This window comes from Melanerpes formicivorus, unplaced genomic scaffold (genome assembly GCF_026170545.1).
Source record: "Melanerpes formicivorus ecotype bairdi unplaced genomic scaffold, bMelFor1.0.p_v2 SCAF_2, whole genome shotgun sequence".
In the NCBI taxonomy this organism is placed as follows: Eukaryota; Metazoa; Chordata; class Aves; order Piciformes; family Picidae; genus Melanerpes; species Melanerpes formicivorus.
Window position 1 is genome coordinate 48260836 of NW_027142354.1, and position 15778 is coordinate 48276613.

The window sequence follows — 15778 nt, forward strand, 5'->3', positions numbered from 1 at the left end:
AAAGTATGCTGTGCCTACTTGGCATTCCCAGGAGGAGCAGGTCAGACTCATTTCAGCCCATAAAAGGGAAAACTGCAGCAGCTGGCACTCCTGCTCTTCCTTCCCCTTCCTGGTGCCAAGCTAGGCTTGGGCAAGAGCCAGAACCAGTTTACAGGCTGGTGGCACACCGTGCCTGTGCATGTGCTAGTTGTGCAACCAGGATAGCTGCCTGGCTGCACCTTCCTCCCCTCCTCCTACAGCTGCAAGAACCTCTTCCTAGCCCCATTCCTCTGGGTCTGGTGGCACCTGGGTCAGCAGACATCTGTCTAGGAGATGCTGCTCATTAAACCCAATATCAGCCATCTAGCACACTTGCCTTGTCTGTGGAATAGATGGCCTGAAACTTGCAAAAGCAAATTCCAGCAGCACCAGGTGCCCCATGATGGAACAGGGAAAATCCCCCTCCCCAAGAGGCATCTCATGAACAGTCTGATCGGGGAATGCCCACGTCAGCAGGTCTCTGCAGGAGGAGCTGGGCTAGGAATGACGCTGGTGACAGGCTGGACAGGGAGATGGAGCAAGAGAGGGATTGAAGGAGAGGCAGGAAGTGAAACTCTTTGCACTCACAGCAACAGGACTGCTGCAGTCAGTCGCACAAGGCTTCATTCCATCTTTCTTCCTTCTGTTGAAAATGCAACCCCAGCTTCAATGCCAGCTCTGAAAGGATCCCTGCTTCCCTGTAGAAGGGAGCAAAGATGGAAAACATTGGGATTTGCCTCCTGATGGGGACAGCTCCACACAGGAAAGCCAGCAAAAGGAATCACTTGTTCCTCTGCAGGAAAAAGAAACTTCAAATCCCCAAATGTTGAAGGTTTTGCTCAAGAGAATTGTTAAACCAGAATTATAATTTCTAATCAGCCCCACTTCCCTGAGAGCCTGGTCTGACCCCACCTGCACTAGAAAACGAGGAATGCAAAGGTGGGTTGAAGCTGACCTGCTGCTCCAGGTCCAGAGACAGAAGCTGTAGTTGCTGGGGTTTTTAATTAACTTCGTTTACTGGAGAGCAGCAGAGCTGCTGGTGAGTCACTTTCTTTTCCCTAGGTCCTTGCTAAGGCAGTGCCCCAGCACTGTGGTACAGACATGACCACAAGAAATTAGATGTGAAATGAAGAAGAGATTAAAGCCCTCACTTGCACATTAAAGATCCTGTGGTCTTTGCTGGAGAGCAGGACTCCAGCCACAGCCCAGCCTGCTGCCTGCCAGCCTGAGGTTCCCCAGGGCTGCTGCTGCAGCCACCTGGGCTTGCTGGAAAGCTTCTCATCTCCCACAGCAGCTGGGCTCCAGAAGCAGCACGGAAGGGTGAAGTCCTTCTAGTGTGCACAGGTGCTGGGTTTCAAATGAGGATCATTGGACCATTTTGGTTGGAAGAGACCTTTAAGGTCATCAGGCCCAACCATTCACCCAGCACTGCCAAGTCACCACAAACCATAGCCCTCAGCACCACATCTCCAAAGCTTTTCAGTCCCTCTAGGGATGGGGACTCCACCACTGCCCTGGGCACTCTGGTCAAGGGTTTGACAACCCTTTTGTGAAGAAATTGTTCCTTATGTCCAACCTGGAGCAGCTTGAGGCTTTGTCCTTTCCACTTGTTCCTTGGGAAGAGAAAGCAATCCCAACCTGCCTCCAACCTCCTTTCAGGCAACACTTTGGACAGTTGACCAATGTACTTTAAGTGGTTTTATCTGCATGTTTGTCAGGTAGTTTTGGACAAAGGATTAACATTTCCCATATCTAACAGCTCTACTTCTGAGGTTTTAGCACTCGTTCAATCAGCCAGCTATGAAACTCTAACCCTCTTTACACCAGCAACCAAGTGAAACACCACCACATCTTGTTCTTGGCATCTGGAAGCTCCTTGCAACCTGCAGAGTATGCTGGAGATGGAGGCACAGAGTTTATCAGCCTCAGAGGTCATTCTATGAACTTCTCCAGCTGCAGGGCAGGAGAGCAGGACTTCTTTTACCAGGGAAGCTGGCATTTGTAGGAATCCCTTCTATTCTTTCTACTGGGTGGCCTTCACCCTTTGGACAAAAGGTTTAGGACCCAAATATAACTCTTGGATACCATGGCTGTGAGATTAAGCTCCTGTGCAATTGTTGTTCCAAGAGCCTCCTCGCACACCAGGCTACTTGTCCCAGCAAGTTCCTTACTTACAGGATGGGATAAGGACCATTGGTCCAACTGGACCACGCTCTGGAGAGCACCTTGGTGTTGAAGGACCATGAGCCTTCCTCTCACTGCCTGGTTTGTGTTGGGGTTTGTTTTGTCAAATACTCCAAACTCTTTATTTTTCCCCACATATTGTTTGATTTGCTTTGGGTTGGGTTCTTTGACAGGTGGGTGAATCCTAGCAAATGTTTGTAGCTGCTCTTGCAGTGGCTAAGAGAAGCCAGCACTGTGACTGATGTGGATTTCTTTGCTGCCTCCCTCCCCACAGGTCAGTGCATCTTACTACTCCACGCCAGGATCGCTGGGGCACTCAGCAGCCATCGTCACCCTTCCCCACCTCCAGCACCACATGTCATCTTACATGTAAGTGAGGAGACCAAAAGACATTTGGGGGGGGGAGGGGGGATGTGTGTCATTTTCTGTTCCTTCTCCTGAGGCTTCTCCAGCCAAAGATTCTTGCGAGATGGGACGTAAAGGCAGACCAGAGCACAGCTTCCAAGTGCAAATCCACAGGGGAACGTCCCTGACTGGTCTAAGTAGGGGTCACATAGACTTAGCACGACAGCTGAATTATTCTGTTCCCAGCAGGAGAACTGACCTTGCACCTTCTCCCTTACTCCAGTGTTCATAGGTAGTTCTGCCTCCTTCTCAACAGTACATTTTAAAGACTTTAAATACAAAAAACCTAATTGCTCCTCAATGGCCTCTAGTTATTTATCTCATAACAGTGAGAGTCTCTGGTGTTTTGGAAGGGCTGATCCTTCAAAACTTGCCCAGGCTTACAGTTTGCAGATGATTCTGTGATGATTTGTTTTCCTCTAGCCAGGATTCCCCAGCCTGGCACTGTGCTAGCCACCAGACGACCCCAGAGCAGCGAAAGCTGTCTGTAGGGCAATGGCAGCTCCACGGTGGTGAGACAAAGCTGGGGAAGCACTAGGACATGGGATCAGTAAACCTGGGCCAGGCTCTTGGTGTTGGCTGCTTCCATGCCTTAGCACAGGTCATGCCAGACCCTGGCACATGTGCAACCCTGAGCACTAGAGAAACCCCAAGACCTTAAAGTGCAGAATGAGGATGGTGTGAGAGTGTTGGATCAGCTGCCTGCTCCGCACAGCTCCTTTTTCAGCCCTACAATCTCACACCAGGGTTTGCAGGTCCTGGCCTTCAGGGCAAGTCCTGGATGAAGTGAGTAACCACTGCAGAATTAGAACACCCTGGCACAGAGCCTCACCTGCTCTCTGCAAGGCACAGAAGGAGAAGTCACCCTATAAAGGCAGGGGTGTCAAGTCAAACTTTCACATGGTTGTCCTGAACAGCAGGACAGAGAAACCCTTCTAGAAGTTATGGGATAGTCCTTGACTATCTACACAACTAGCCTGTGGTTTCTGTTTTCTAAACAGTACCTGATAATTGCTGTGTTGGTCTGTAGCTTGTTAATATTTGGGAGCAGATCCCATTCCCCTTGGAGAGGAAAAAAACCAAACCAAACCAAACAACCAAAACAACAATGCAGTTAAATTAGAAGTGCTATCCTGGAGACAATAATTACAGTCCTTACAAGAACAAATAGGAGAAAGTTGTGGCAAACATGCCATTTGTTCATGTTTTGCTGCATGGTCACACACGATTCCCTGTGGAGAAGAAGCTTCAGCACCTCAGCATAGTCCCAGAATCACAACAAAGAAGTGGAGAGGGGATCTAAAAGTAATTTCCAGTCCAGTTTCCTCACCAGCCCAGAGCTGAGCCATTTACCTCCTTCTCTGCCCACTTTGTTCTCAAAGGTCCTCATGGCAGCAGCTGAAGCCTCAGCATTGGCCTCTGCAGGGATCTGGTGGCAGAAGGAGGAGGAGAGGGTGGAAGATGGAGTTAGCACATGGGCTTCTGCATGAGTAATGCTCTTCCAATATCCCCTGGTGATGCCAGAGGCCAGCAGCTGTAGGGCCTCTGGCTCACCACATCCTTCAAAGGCAGAATGAAATCCTGGTGCTGTCTCTTGGATGGAACATCTGACTGCTCTCCTCCATGCTGTGCTGCCTGAGGACAGGGACACATCAAGCTCTCAACCAGCTCTGTCAATGGAGGCCTCACCTTGCTAGGTAGAGAGCAGCAGCTTCCTCCTCCACACCACTTGTCTCGTTGCCCTTGGCTGGCATTTCTGGGGCAGCCACCTCTGACTGCTTTGTTCCACTCCTCTTGGCTCTTCTTTTATTCACATCCCCTCTGGCATGGAGTCACAGGCAGCCTCTCCCCGCTCCACAGTAACGGCAGCACCCAGACACTGGCTGATGGTGGAAGAGGCTGCAGGCGAGGAGCTGTCCCAGAGCCAGCAGCACCAGTTCCCAGCTCAGCTGAGACAAGGAGCTGCACGGGCAGCTGCTGCTCTCACTCACCCCTCTGTCCCCCAGGTGCGTGGCTCTGCACTCCTACACGGCGCACGGCCCCGAGGAGCTGGAGCTGCAGAAGGGGGAAGGGGTCCGTGTCTTCGGGAAGGAGCAGGAGGGCTGGCTGCGGGGCATGTCCCTCGTCACCGGCAGAGTCGGCATCTTCCCCAGCAACTACGTTGCTCCCCTCTTCAGGTCTGGCTGTTCTCACAAGGAGCAAAAGCACATGGAGAGGGAATGGGGTGACACCTAAGAGTTGGGGTCTTCTTCCCACAGGGATTTCTGCAGTGCTAGCAAGGGCCATGAGTCCCTGGAGTTAAAGATCTCCTCAAACCCAAAATGCTCTATGGCTGACAGCTGGCAGCTCCCACTCCCTTTGTTTTTCCATGTACTGACTCGCTACATGCACCATGTGGGGGTCACAGCTCCTCCAACAGCCTGGTGCCACAGCAGGGAGAAGCCAGAGGGGGGCCAGCAGTGTTCCTCTCAGAGAGGGGACAGAGCCCAGCTGAGTGAACAGCACAACATCAGCCTTAGTCCAGGGGTTTTAAACCCGAGATGTCAACAGAGACATCGGCAGCTGTTCCCAAGACTGTTGAATTCAGCCCCAGAGCCTTAGAGGTGGCACAACCAGCACGTTTTGATGAGTCTAGGACCAGGATGAGTGGCACCATGTGTGTGTGCTTGGACTCACCTTTATTCCTTTTGGATGACTCCAGCTGGGCTTTGTCCTGCCAGGAGGGAAACCACAAACTGAAGGCTCTCTGAGAGCAGGCATTGAAGCACTGGACACCATTGATCTAATGAAACAAACAAGCATTAGAAAGAGCAGTAATTAAAATACACAATTTAGGAGAGAGGGAGGGAAAAAAATGCCCATGTCCTCAGTTGCCCTGAATATGCTCAGGAGTGAAGAGCAGCTTAATGTGTAGTGCTCTGCTTGCTCTGCTTCTGCAGAGGGGCAAAGTCGAAGCACTTCTCCCAGGACTGGGATATTGTTATTCCATGGCTGGAAACTCATTACGATGAGAGCTTCAGCTCAAGGTGCCATCCAGCATGGCCCTGTGCAGGGAAGGGGTAAGATGGGGTAGGAGGGAAGGCATTTAGGAAAATTGCAAGAGAAAGGCTGGTGTTGGGTTGTCCCTTTTGAGATGCCATGGGGTTGCTGTCACAAATCTAACCCTGTTTGGGAACAACTTCTCAGAAATCAGGTGCAGAGAGACAGAAGCCCTTGTAATAAAGGCATCAGAAACTGGGGGGGGTGACTGCAGCACCCATAGCATTCCCCACCACACCCTGCCCTGGCAGCAGTGCAGCTGCACTGAGCCATATCGAGCTGCCTTTGGGGCAAACTCTGGCTTTCCTGGTGCGCTCAATCCCAGCCTCACTGATTCTCTTTGCCCTTTCCCACAGGAAATCCAGTCTCTCTGACTCGAAGGTACCTTCCCTGTATGCCTCCTGGACGCTGTCCACCTCCTCTCTCTCCTCCCAGGGGAGCATCTCAGAAAATGGCCCAAGGCAGAGCAGGCCCCTGAAGGCAGCGCTGCTGCCTGTGCCCATCCCTTTGCCTGGCAGGAGCACGGGCACAGGACAGGCATCGCTGCGTCGCAGCCGTGGCAGCACCAGGAAGAGTAAGTGCTTGGGGGCCTTGGGGGGAGGGAGAAGCCAGACTTGTCCCCCACCAAACCAAACTGGCTGCCTCCAACCAGCACCAGAGCCCTAAAACTGAAGTGACCATAGCTAGGAGGGTGGAAGCTTTCCTGGGTGGTCCCCTCCGGGGCTGGGCTCCAACATGAGCAGAGAGCAGCAGCACCCTGAGGCCCTCACCAGCATCTCCTGTGACCCTCGGGTGAGCTGGGGGGGTGGCACACCAGGTTTGAGGACATGGAGTGACCATGCTGTCACCCAGATTCATGTCCCCTGTGAAACCATTTCCTAGTCTTTCCAAGATGGGCTGCAGCGCACAGGACTGGCAGCATTGCCATACCAGGACAGGGGCTGCAGGTGAAGGAAAATGCCATCTCCTAGCTGAGTGGGGCAAAGCCTTCCCTGGCTGCTGTGGATCAACACTCCAGGCTGGTAGGCGAGGAGGTGAAATTCCCTGCAAAAGTGGAATTGCAGGGCTGGGGGTGATGCCAACTGGCTCACCTGTACCAACCAGCACGGCCCCAGAGCCTGGCACATCTTGCTTCTGGGTAGCAGCTGATGGCCATGTCCTCAGCAGGAATGGGCACAGCACTCAGCATGCACTGGTTAACCAAAAATCTTCAAACAACAGAGTAAGAGAGGCCATTAGATGTAAAACTGCCCTCATGTAGCAAACAAAACCAGACTCCAGCAAGGCAAACATGAGCTGAACACACCCAAAAGGGGCTTGTGCCCTCATCTTGGAGAACATAAACCAGCAAATCCAGCCCTTGAAATCCACAGCACCCAGCACAGGGCACAACAGCTGCAGCTGAAAGAGAAATGGGGAGAAATAATCCCAGTTATGCACACACACAGCCCTGCCCCCTAAATTAGCCTTTGTGGCTCTGGAGAAAGGTTTTGGAATTGTCACAGAGGGCTCCAATGCCACCCTCAGAAGTCATTAAAAAAAGGGAGGGGAGGTTAATTTAGGCACTAATAAGAAAAGAACAAGAGAATAAAGATTCAGTTCTGATGAACTTGCAACCTGAACACTTCATGTATTCCTGGTGCCTCAAAAAGAACAGAGTCATATCAGGCAAGAGGATGATCAAGAGACTAGAATAACTTCTATTTCAGGAGAAAGAGAAATTTCAGCTTGGAAATATCTGAGATGCATAAAATGATGAATAGCCTGGAGGGGAGAAAAGATACTTCACCAAATAAAGAGAAGCTGGAGTCACCCACTGAAATTGCAGAGTCAAAAGCCTTGATGTAGCAGAGTTGGGGGGGGAAAAAGCTCCATATCTATTTTTCTTGTCCTCCTCCACAAAGATTCAATCCATATGTCTCACCTGCATAGCCTGGGGCTGCAGGAGATGCTCCTGCAAAGGAGGAGAGGGAGCTCTTATGAACCCCCCTGCAAGGTTGGCGAGGAATCCATGGTCCTACTCCCCCAGCTGTCCCCATCCATGGTCATTTGAATAATTCCAGAGGGCTGACTCAGCACAGAAGCAGCCAGCGTTTCTGGTTCCAGTTCATGGGGGCAGGCATGTGGTGGTCCCTGGGGAGCCCAGAGCATCCCTGAGAACAGGGCTGTTGGTGGGGACTGTGACCGCTGCTCCCCTCTGCCCATGCCATGGGGATCCCTGCTGACTCTGGGGTGGCTCTTGCTCCACAGATGGGTCCCTGCAGAGGCCAGGGCAGGCAACGACTCCGGTGCTGGTGGCCGGCTCCCTGCGGCGTCCTGCCATGGCTGCACTGCGGCCTCAGCAGCTGCAGTTCTTCCACACCATCCCTCCTGGAGCCGGCACGGCTGAGGCAGCAGCGAGGTCAACCTTCTCCCAGGAGGCTTCCCCAGCAGTGGGAGGCAGAGGAGGGGAGAGCAGAAGCCCCTCAGTGTGCAGCTCGGTGATCCTGGATGTCAAGGAGCCTCCAACCAAGAGCGAGGCAGCCCCGAAGCCGCCAGCCTCAGCCCCTCCGTCCATCCTGGTGAAACCAGACACCTCCCGCAACAGCGCCGAGAAGGTACGGCCAGGGGTCGCCTGCTGCTTCAGGGGTTCCCAGCGCTCCGGGGAGGTGTTCAGGGCCAGCACCGTACTGAGCAGCGCCAAATCCCTTGAGGGCTTCACTCCATTCTCTGCAGGTTTTCTCTTTTCACTGGTAGCCACCTTAAGAAATCAGGTGTTTGTGCTGCTGATGCTGCTCTTCAGATGAAGCCCTTTAAAAAGGCAAGATTCTGCCTTACATGTTTCCATGCAAAACGTGTTCAGTCACGATCATATCTTGAGACTCTTCTGAGGTCTTACACTGGGCAAGAGCCCCACTAAGGTCCCTGAGAGTCTGAGAGGGAAAGAGCAAATGCCACAGACCTGGGTGTTAGACTAGATGTCAGGCTGGTCTGACAGAGCTCCCCCCTTAACTCCATTTGGAACAGGAATTGCTGTGTCCTCTGTCAGCCAGGGGGAAATTTCACAAAGATAAAATCCTCCTGCAAACTGCCCTTGTGACCAATTTTGCTTCCTGTGGCACCAAGAGAGTAAGTTGCTCCACAAACCCATGGAAGCCAGCCAACCTCCAAGCTTCCAGGAGGAAAGTCACCAGCTGGAGAGCAACCAGGGGGTTTCTTCGAGGGGCATAGCAGGACAGGAAAACCCCTCCTTGCATCCACTGCCTCCTGCTCCGCCCCCAAACTCTCTCCCCCTGACTTGGGTGTTGGCTCTCTACTTTCCCAAGTCTCTCCCATAGCTGGTGGCACTGCTGGACCACACCGTGCCAGTCACTGGTGTCTCTTTCCCCTGCTGTCAGCTGCACATCACACATGGGCATCACATCACACACAGAGGCATTCTCTGCCCCCAGGAAGGAGTCAGCCCCCACTCAGCTCACCCCTGGTTCTCCAGGGCAGTATTCAGTATCACTAAGGTTGGAAGAGACCTCAAAGATCATCGAGGGCAGATCACAGCTGGGAGGATAGGTGGCTGCTGTTCCCACCCTAACTCTGGTCCCCTTCTCGTTGCAGCAAGTGAAGACTGTGAGGTTCCAGAACCACAGCCCCCCGCCACCCAAGCGGCACAGCCTGCAGCCCTCGCTCAGCCTGCAGCCTTCGCCCAGCCTGCCGCGGGGCAGGACCGAGCCAGCGGCCGTGCTGGAGGCGCTGCTGCCAGAGCCAGGTCCCGAGCTGGCCCTGCTCTACTCCCCCCGGCTCGGCTGCAGCCCCCTGCCCCAGCGGCGGGCGCTGCATCCCAAGGTGCTGGCGCTGGAGCTCTCGGGGCCGCTGACCTTCCCCGGCAAGAAGAGCTACAGCAGCATCTCTGCCAACTGAGGGGCCCTGCTCTGCTGGTCTCCTCAGCTCCTCTGCTCCCTGCCGTGAGGGGCCAGCACCTCGGACCCCCACCAGCCTGCTGCCTCCGCTGCTGCCCATCCCACGGCAAGGGGCAGCTGTTCCCCACATCCCCACAATTCCACTCCACCAGCACCCACAGGACCTGCAAGCCTGAGGCTTGTGCAGAACTGGGAGAGCTTCCGAGGGAGCAGGATGGGGCAGGACAGCATCCAGCTCTGCACAAAAGCGTCCTGGCCTGGCCCCAGCTGTGCTGAGCACGGCTAGAGGAGCCCCAGGGAGACGTGAAGCAGGTTTGTGGCATCCACAGAACCGATGTTCTTTGGTGTCCTGCAAAGCTGCCTGTGAGGAGCAGCAGGAGGGGGAAATCATGCAGGTATCAGAGACAGCTGAGCTGGTTTTGATCTCCTCACTGCTGCAGGAAAGCCCCTGGAGATCAAAACCCAGGTTCATTACCTTGCTGCTTCTGCGGGGTAAAGAAACCATAAATCAAAGGCAGCGAGCTCCTGGCTGGTTCCTGTTGCCTTGTTTGGTTTTATTTTTGCAGGGGCAGGGTGGATGGTTTCACCCAGGGTTTTGTATTGGGGTTTTTTTCTTTTGTTGTTGTTGTTAGGTTAGTTGCTTCCTTGCTTTTCTCTTTGGTTTTAGCCCACAAGTTTTAACACAAAATACCATTTAAAAGGTGACTTGGAGAGGAAAGAGATGCTAGAAAGGGACATGCCAGTGCCACAGGCACTTGGGCTCTGCACACTGACCTGCTTCTCCTCGTTGATCGCTTTCCTCTACCCACCAGCTACCTCCATGAGTTTGCTCCAGCTCCTTCCCACCACCCACCCCCTCAGACAGTGCTTTGTAAATATCCTGGGTGGAGCTCAGAGGTCTGAGCCCACATCAAGGTGCATGGGACATTCTCTGTGTGACAGAGCAGGGCCCGGCACTGATCGTGCCACGGGCCACCCCCTGCCAGCACAGCACCAGCAGCTGGCCCCATTCCAGGAAGCCTGCTGTCAATCCAGGGCAAAGCAGAGCAGGTCAGAGCTGTGCCCTGCTCTCCAGCAAACCCTGCAGAACAGCTTCTGGTTTGCATGCTTGGTTTTTACTGCCAGTTTGGAGTCCAGCAGCTCCCATCCTAGCCACTAACACCACCTGCCACATCTCCTAACAGCACTGGCTGTGCTGCATCCAGGATGGCTGTGCTTCATCCAGGATGGCTGTGCAATCCCATCCTTGGCTAATGGCACACAAAAGCCATGAAATTAACTCCACTGATCAACAGAAGCTCTCTGAGGCACTGGCACAGCCCCAGAGAAGGATGTTATCTACTGGAACTAAGAAAAGGAATGGATAAAATCATTCCCTACTCTGCAGGCCCTGTTCTTTTACTCTCAGATGTTTTGTCCATGGAGCAGGAAGCTGGTGCCTGCCTGTAGAGGCTTTTAGCAGCTGCAACAGCACAGAAGTTCCTCACATGGTGCTCATTGTGACCCAAACCAGAGCCTGCTGACCAAGTGTCCCAGGCCTTTCTAGAGCTGACCTCCCCAAAGGCTGATGGTGGCACAGGAGGCTGGAGCTACATGAGGACTCATCATGCACCTGGAAGCACTGGCAGAGAAGGAGCAGCAAGAAATGTGAAACCCAGAGGAACACTTGGGAGGGATGTGCATGCAGGGAAGGAAGAGTTCCTGGCTTTCACTGCCCACAAACCAGTGTCCTCATCTCACGTCCATGTAACAGAGCCAAGGTCTAACTTTGGTTTGGTGAGCTGGGTGACACAGCTGGGAGCAGCTGGGCTCTGTTCTGGTGAGGCATCAGGGTGATCCCAATCCTACTCTACAGAGAAGGATAGCCCAGCCTCAGCAGAGCTTAGTGTCCCCAGAGAGCCAGGAACAAGATTGATGAGCTAAAGATCTTCCTTGTTACTGACAATCAACCCTGTCCTGCAAGACTCCTTTGTGAACAAAGCCACCCTCTCATCCCAAGATCAACAGCAACAAGGTCTCACATGCCCACAGGGAAGCCTGCAAAATCCCTCAGCCCACTACAGGACACTAAAGTCTCAAGAGAAATAACGCCCAAAGCACCAGGGATCTCTTCTGGACACGGCACTTCACCTGCTGCATTGTGCCAAGTGACAACGTCAGGCTGGTGGGACAGAGGAAGCTGTGACACATCCACGGGCAGGCAGAGGAAGCACTGGCAGCTCTGGTACAAGAGCAGGCAGCTATTTTGGGGCAGATGTCTCAGTTTCTTGCACAGGATATTTCAGAGCTTTGATGCTATGGTGACAAGTGCCCTAAATATCTTCCAAATGTGTAGGGAGAGAGCTGCAAACAGGACCTGTTAAAGCAACAGCTCTGATCAGTGTCCTGCTCCCACAGGCACCCCTGCCCACTGGTTCCACACTGCAGCCACCAAGCAAAGCAGCTACATCCTCCTCACCTTCCTTGGTGATCCTCACCTTCCTTGGTCCTCTCCTTGCAACACCTAGGAGGAGGCACCTGGACAGTGCTATTACACCAAGGAACAGTCCAGAGAAGAGGGACCAGAGCTCTGATGTTTATCTTCCAAAAGCCCAGGCTGTAGCAGAACCTGCTGGAGCCAGCACAGAGTTTTGACACAAGCCCTGAGCAAGGCAGTGCCTATCAAGTGGCCCTTGTCTCCACAGAGAAGCTGACCACGCTGGGTCTGTCAGGGTGCAGCAGACCAAGAACATCTGTTCTGGAGGTCTCTTTGGCCACCTTTGCTCCACAAGCAGAGCCACCACGCTGCTGCCTTGGAGCATGAGCAAGCTCCATGTTTGTTGGTTGTGCTCTGGGCTGCCCAAAACACCACTGCATCTTCCTTGAGGATCTGCTCCAAACCCCTGTCCCTCTCTGGCTGCTGTCATCCAATTTGTGTTTGTTTCAGCTAGGTAGTGATGAAGAGGGAGGCATCACATGGATGTGGGCGAGCTCTTCAAGGGTTTCTGTTCTTTTTGTAGATACATTTAATTTTCCTCCTGCCTTCCCACCTTCCAGGCTCCCTTCAGCCCATTGCCCCAGTGGAGAGAGGTTAGACCAGCAGCATTGGGATTCTGCCTGGTCATTCCTGAGCTGGCCAGAAGGTCTCATGAGGGAAGGCCACCCCTTATCCTTCAGGAGCATCTCCCCTCTGTACTCTCAATGGCATGGAGAAGCTGGTCCAAGCCCTGGCCCTGCTCAGCCACCCCTTATCCTTCAGGAGCATCTCCCCTCTGTACTCTCAATGGCATGGAGAAGCTGGTCCAAGCCCTGGCCCTGCTCAGCCACCCAGTCTGCAGCCTTCTGCTTTACCACCAACCATCGCCTGTGACAGAGCACAAAGAAAGCAGCTTTAGGAAGGCAGAACACCACTGCAGGTGTCTGCAGCCTCCTGAGCTTCTGGAATGAGGACATCACTCCTGCTGGCCCAGCTGGTGGTGCTGGGGCTGATCCAGGCTCCTACCACCCAGAACATCATGACTGTCAGCAAAGGAGCTCTGGACAAGGGCACAAAGCAGCACACAGGGACAGAGGGACCACCAGTGACCCTCTCTGAAGTTCTTGAACTGGGCTGATTTTCTGTCCACTCATTTCTGCTGCCTAATTAATGACTTAGAGCTGGAATCACAGCACCCCTCAGCTCAGCTTTCATCGCTTGCCTGGCCTGGCAGAGACCTCCCTGTGCTCCATCAAATGATTGCTCCCAGCCCTAGCTGCTCTTGTGTCTCCTGGTGAACAATGAGCAGAGGCAGCAGAGGCAAGAAAACCAACATCAGCTGATGCTCTGCACATCCCTCAGAGAGGGTGCATCCCTGACCCATGCACACACAGAGGAGCCTCCCAGGTTCTTTCCAACTTCTCACTCTGTGACTCTTTTCCCACATGAGATGTTGGGAAGGGATCCCAAAGCACTGCATGGGCTGGCACACAGCATTCCCAAGAGCAGGCAGGCTGACGAAGACTGCACACGTAATAGTAGTACAAACCCACCCATTTATACCAAAGCTCTACCCAAAACAAATCATAAGGGCAGCCGAGATCAGCCAGGGGTCATTACCTTGATCCCTGGGGAGCAGCCCAGGGGATTGTGCTGGCTCCTTCCTGCACTGAGCCTAGGGAACAGCAGAGCCTTACAGTCCCACTGCTGTAAACAAGCAACTAGAAGTGACCATTTTCACATGTACATGCTCAGAGACAGGAGGGTATCAAAGCTTCCCTTCTTGGTGGTGGGTGGGAGGGGGAACTAAACCCCGTGCATTCAGTTTGCTGTTCAGAGATTTGCACCAACTGGGTGATGCTGAACATTACTTTTTTTTTTCCATGATGTGAAACTCCTTTTTTTTTTTTTCAGAAGGCTTTTCCAACTGAGCACAGCTGGGGAGAGGAGAGGAGAGGAGGCAATAAACACAGATCTTAGTTTTCTGGTTTATATTAATCTTCAAGGTATTTATTTTGTATTTCTGTAACCAACCCCCCCACACACACACACACAGACACACACACACCCCTAGTTTCAAAGCATTTTCAGCCCTCAGAAGTTTACTCATCTAAGTTTCTAGCACTGGTTTTTAGCTCTGTAGCCTGTAGGTTAATTAAACTAATTAGAGCTGAGCAGATCACAGCTCCTCACACCCCACAGGAGCAGGATGGGGTCGCAGCATGTGCGCAGCTGGCCAGCGCTGGGGGTCGCCGAGAGGAAACGCGGCCCCTGGTGATGCCTCCAGCACCCAACACGTGTGGTTCTCCGTCCCTTGGAAGCTCCTGTGCTACCATTAAAACTTTTTGCATGAAAAAAGAAAGCCAACCAGGAATGTTTATTTGTCCTTTATTTCGGGGTGCTGCTTCGCCAGCTGGGAACACCACGGTGGAGTCACCGTCCCTGGAGGTGTTCAAGAGGGGATTGGATGTGGCACTTGGTTGCCATGGTTTAGTCCTGAGGTCAGTGGTGACAGGTTGGACTTGATGATCTTTGAGGTCTCTTCCAACCTTGGTGATTCTGTGAAACAGCAAGGAGGAAAAGAAAGAGGATTGCCTGTGGTGGTGGTTGGGAGTGAAGGCTCTGCTTTCCAGCCAGGCTCTGGCTCATGCTTCTGCTGTTTTTGATGCTTTTTACCCCAGCAGGCACCTACAAGCACAGGAGTGACAATGTCATGTCATCATTGGATGACATGAGGCCTCTCACTCCAAGAAGGACACTGAGCTGCTGGAATAGGTCCAGAAAAGGGCAACAAAGCTGGTGAAAGGTCTGGTGAGGAGCATTTGAGGGACCTGGGGTTGTTTAATCCAGATAAAAAAGAGGCTGAGGGGAGACCTTGCTGCTCTCTACAACTCCCTGAGAGGAGGCTGGAGCCAGGTGGGGGTTGTTGTCTTCTCCCACGGAAGAAGTCACAAGACAAGAGGAAATGGACTCAAGTTGCATCAGGGGAGGTTCAGGTTGGACATAAGGAACAACTTCTTCCCCAAAAGGCCTGACCCAGGCTGCCCAGGGCAATGGTGGAGACCACATCCCTGAAGATGTTTCAAAGCCATGGAGATGTGGTGCTGAAGGACACAGTTTAGCAGTGGGGTTAAATGTTGGACTTGGTAATCTTAAAAGCCTCTTCCAATCAAAATGATTCCCTCCTTCTCTGCTTCTGATTTATTTTTTTAATCTCCTTTTTAAAGTGCTTTGCAGCCACTGGCCAAGAGGAGAGCACAGCCCTTTGCTCCCTTTAGGTAATCAGAAGAAAGTCCCTGAAGGCAGGGACAGGACCCCCATCCTGCTTCTATCATCCTGTGCCAATGCTCTGGGGCACTGCCCCTGTGCTCTAAACTCTTCAGGGGCAGGAGGAGCAGGGCACTGCTGCTCTCCCAGCAACTGCAAACAGATCTGCACTCAGCATTTAGATCACAGAGGCCAGCTGAAAAGAGCAGCTTAGGCTCACCTCTCAAAGGCACCAGTGGGTTGTGAAACTGCTGTGAGATGAGGAGCTGGCAGAAGGAGCAGGTTATAGCATGGCACCCAGGTTTAACTTGCTGGGGTGCCTGGGTATGAGATGGGGACATTGGGCATAATACCCACAGAAGGGGACCAGAAGCAGCAGAGACATTGCTGTGAGATCCTCACACATTTTATTTTTGCAACCAAGGCTTTCTGCATGGTGGGTGGTGAGGGAGAAGGGCTGGATGGGCAGAAGACTCATGACTCAAGCTCCCTCCCAGGGAGGCTTAACTGGGACAGT

The 15778-nt window shown here is 52.9% G+C and overlaps 1 protein-coding gene across 1 annotated transcript in view; it reads left to right on the forward strand.

The window, feature by feature from the left end:
- The window catches only part of SH3RF2 (SH3 domain containing ring finger 2), a 36309-nt gene extending 21953 nt beyond the window's left edge, over positions 1-14356 (forward strand). The window contains exons 4-8 of the mRNA XM_068159089.1: positions 2477-2571; positions 4614-4784; positions 6003-6220; positions 7897-8243; positions 9238-14356. Of these exons, the coding sequence (XP_068015190.1) occupies positions 2477-2571; positions 4614-4784; positions 6003-6220; positions 7897-8243; positions 9238-9540 (1134 nt within the window). The 3' untranslated portion in view covers positions 9541-14356. The remainder of the gene's footprint in view (positions 1-2476; positions 2572-4613; positions 4785-6002; positions 6221-7896; positions 8244-9237) is intronic.
- The last annotated feature ends 1422 nt before the right edge of the window (positions 14357-15778 follow it).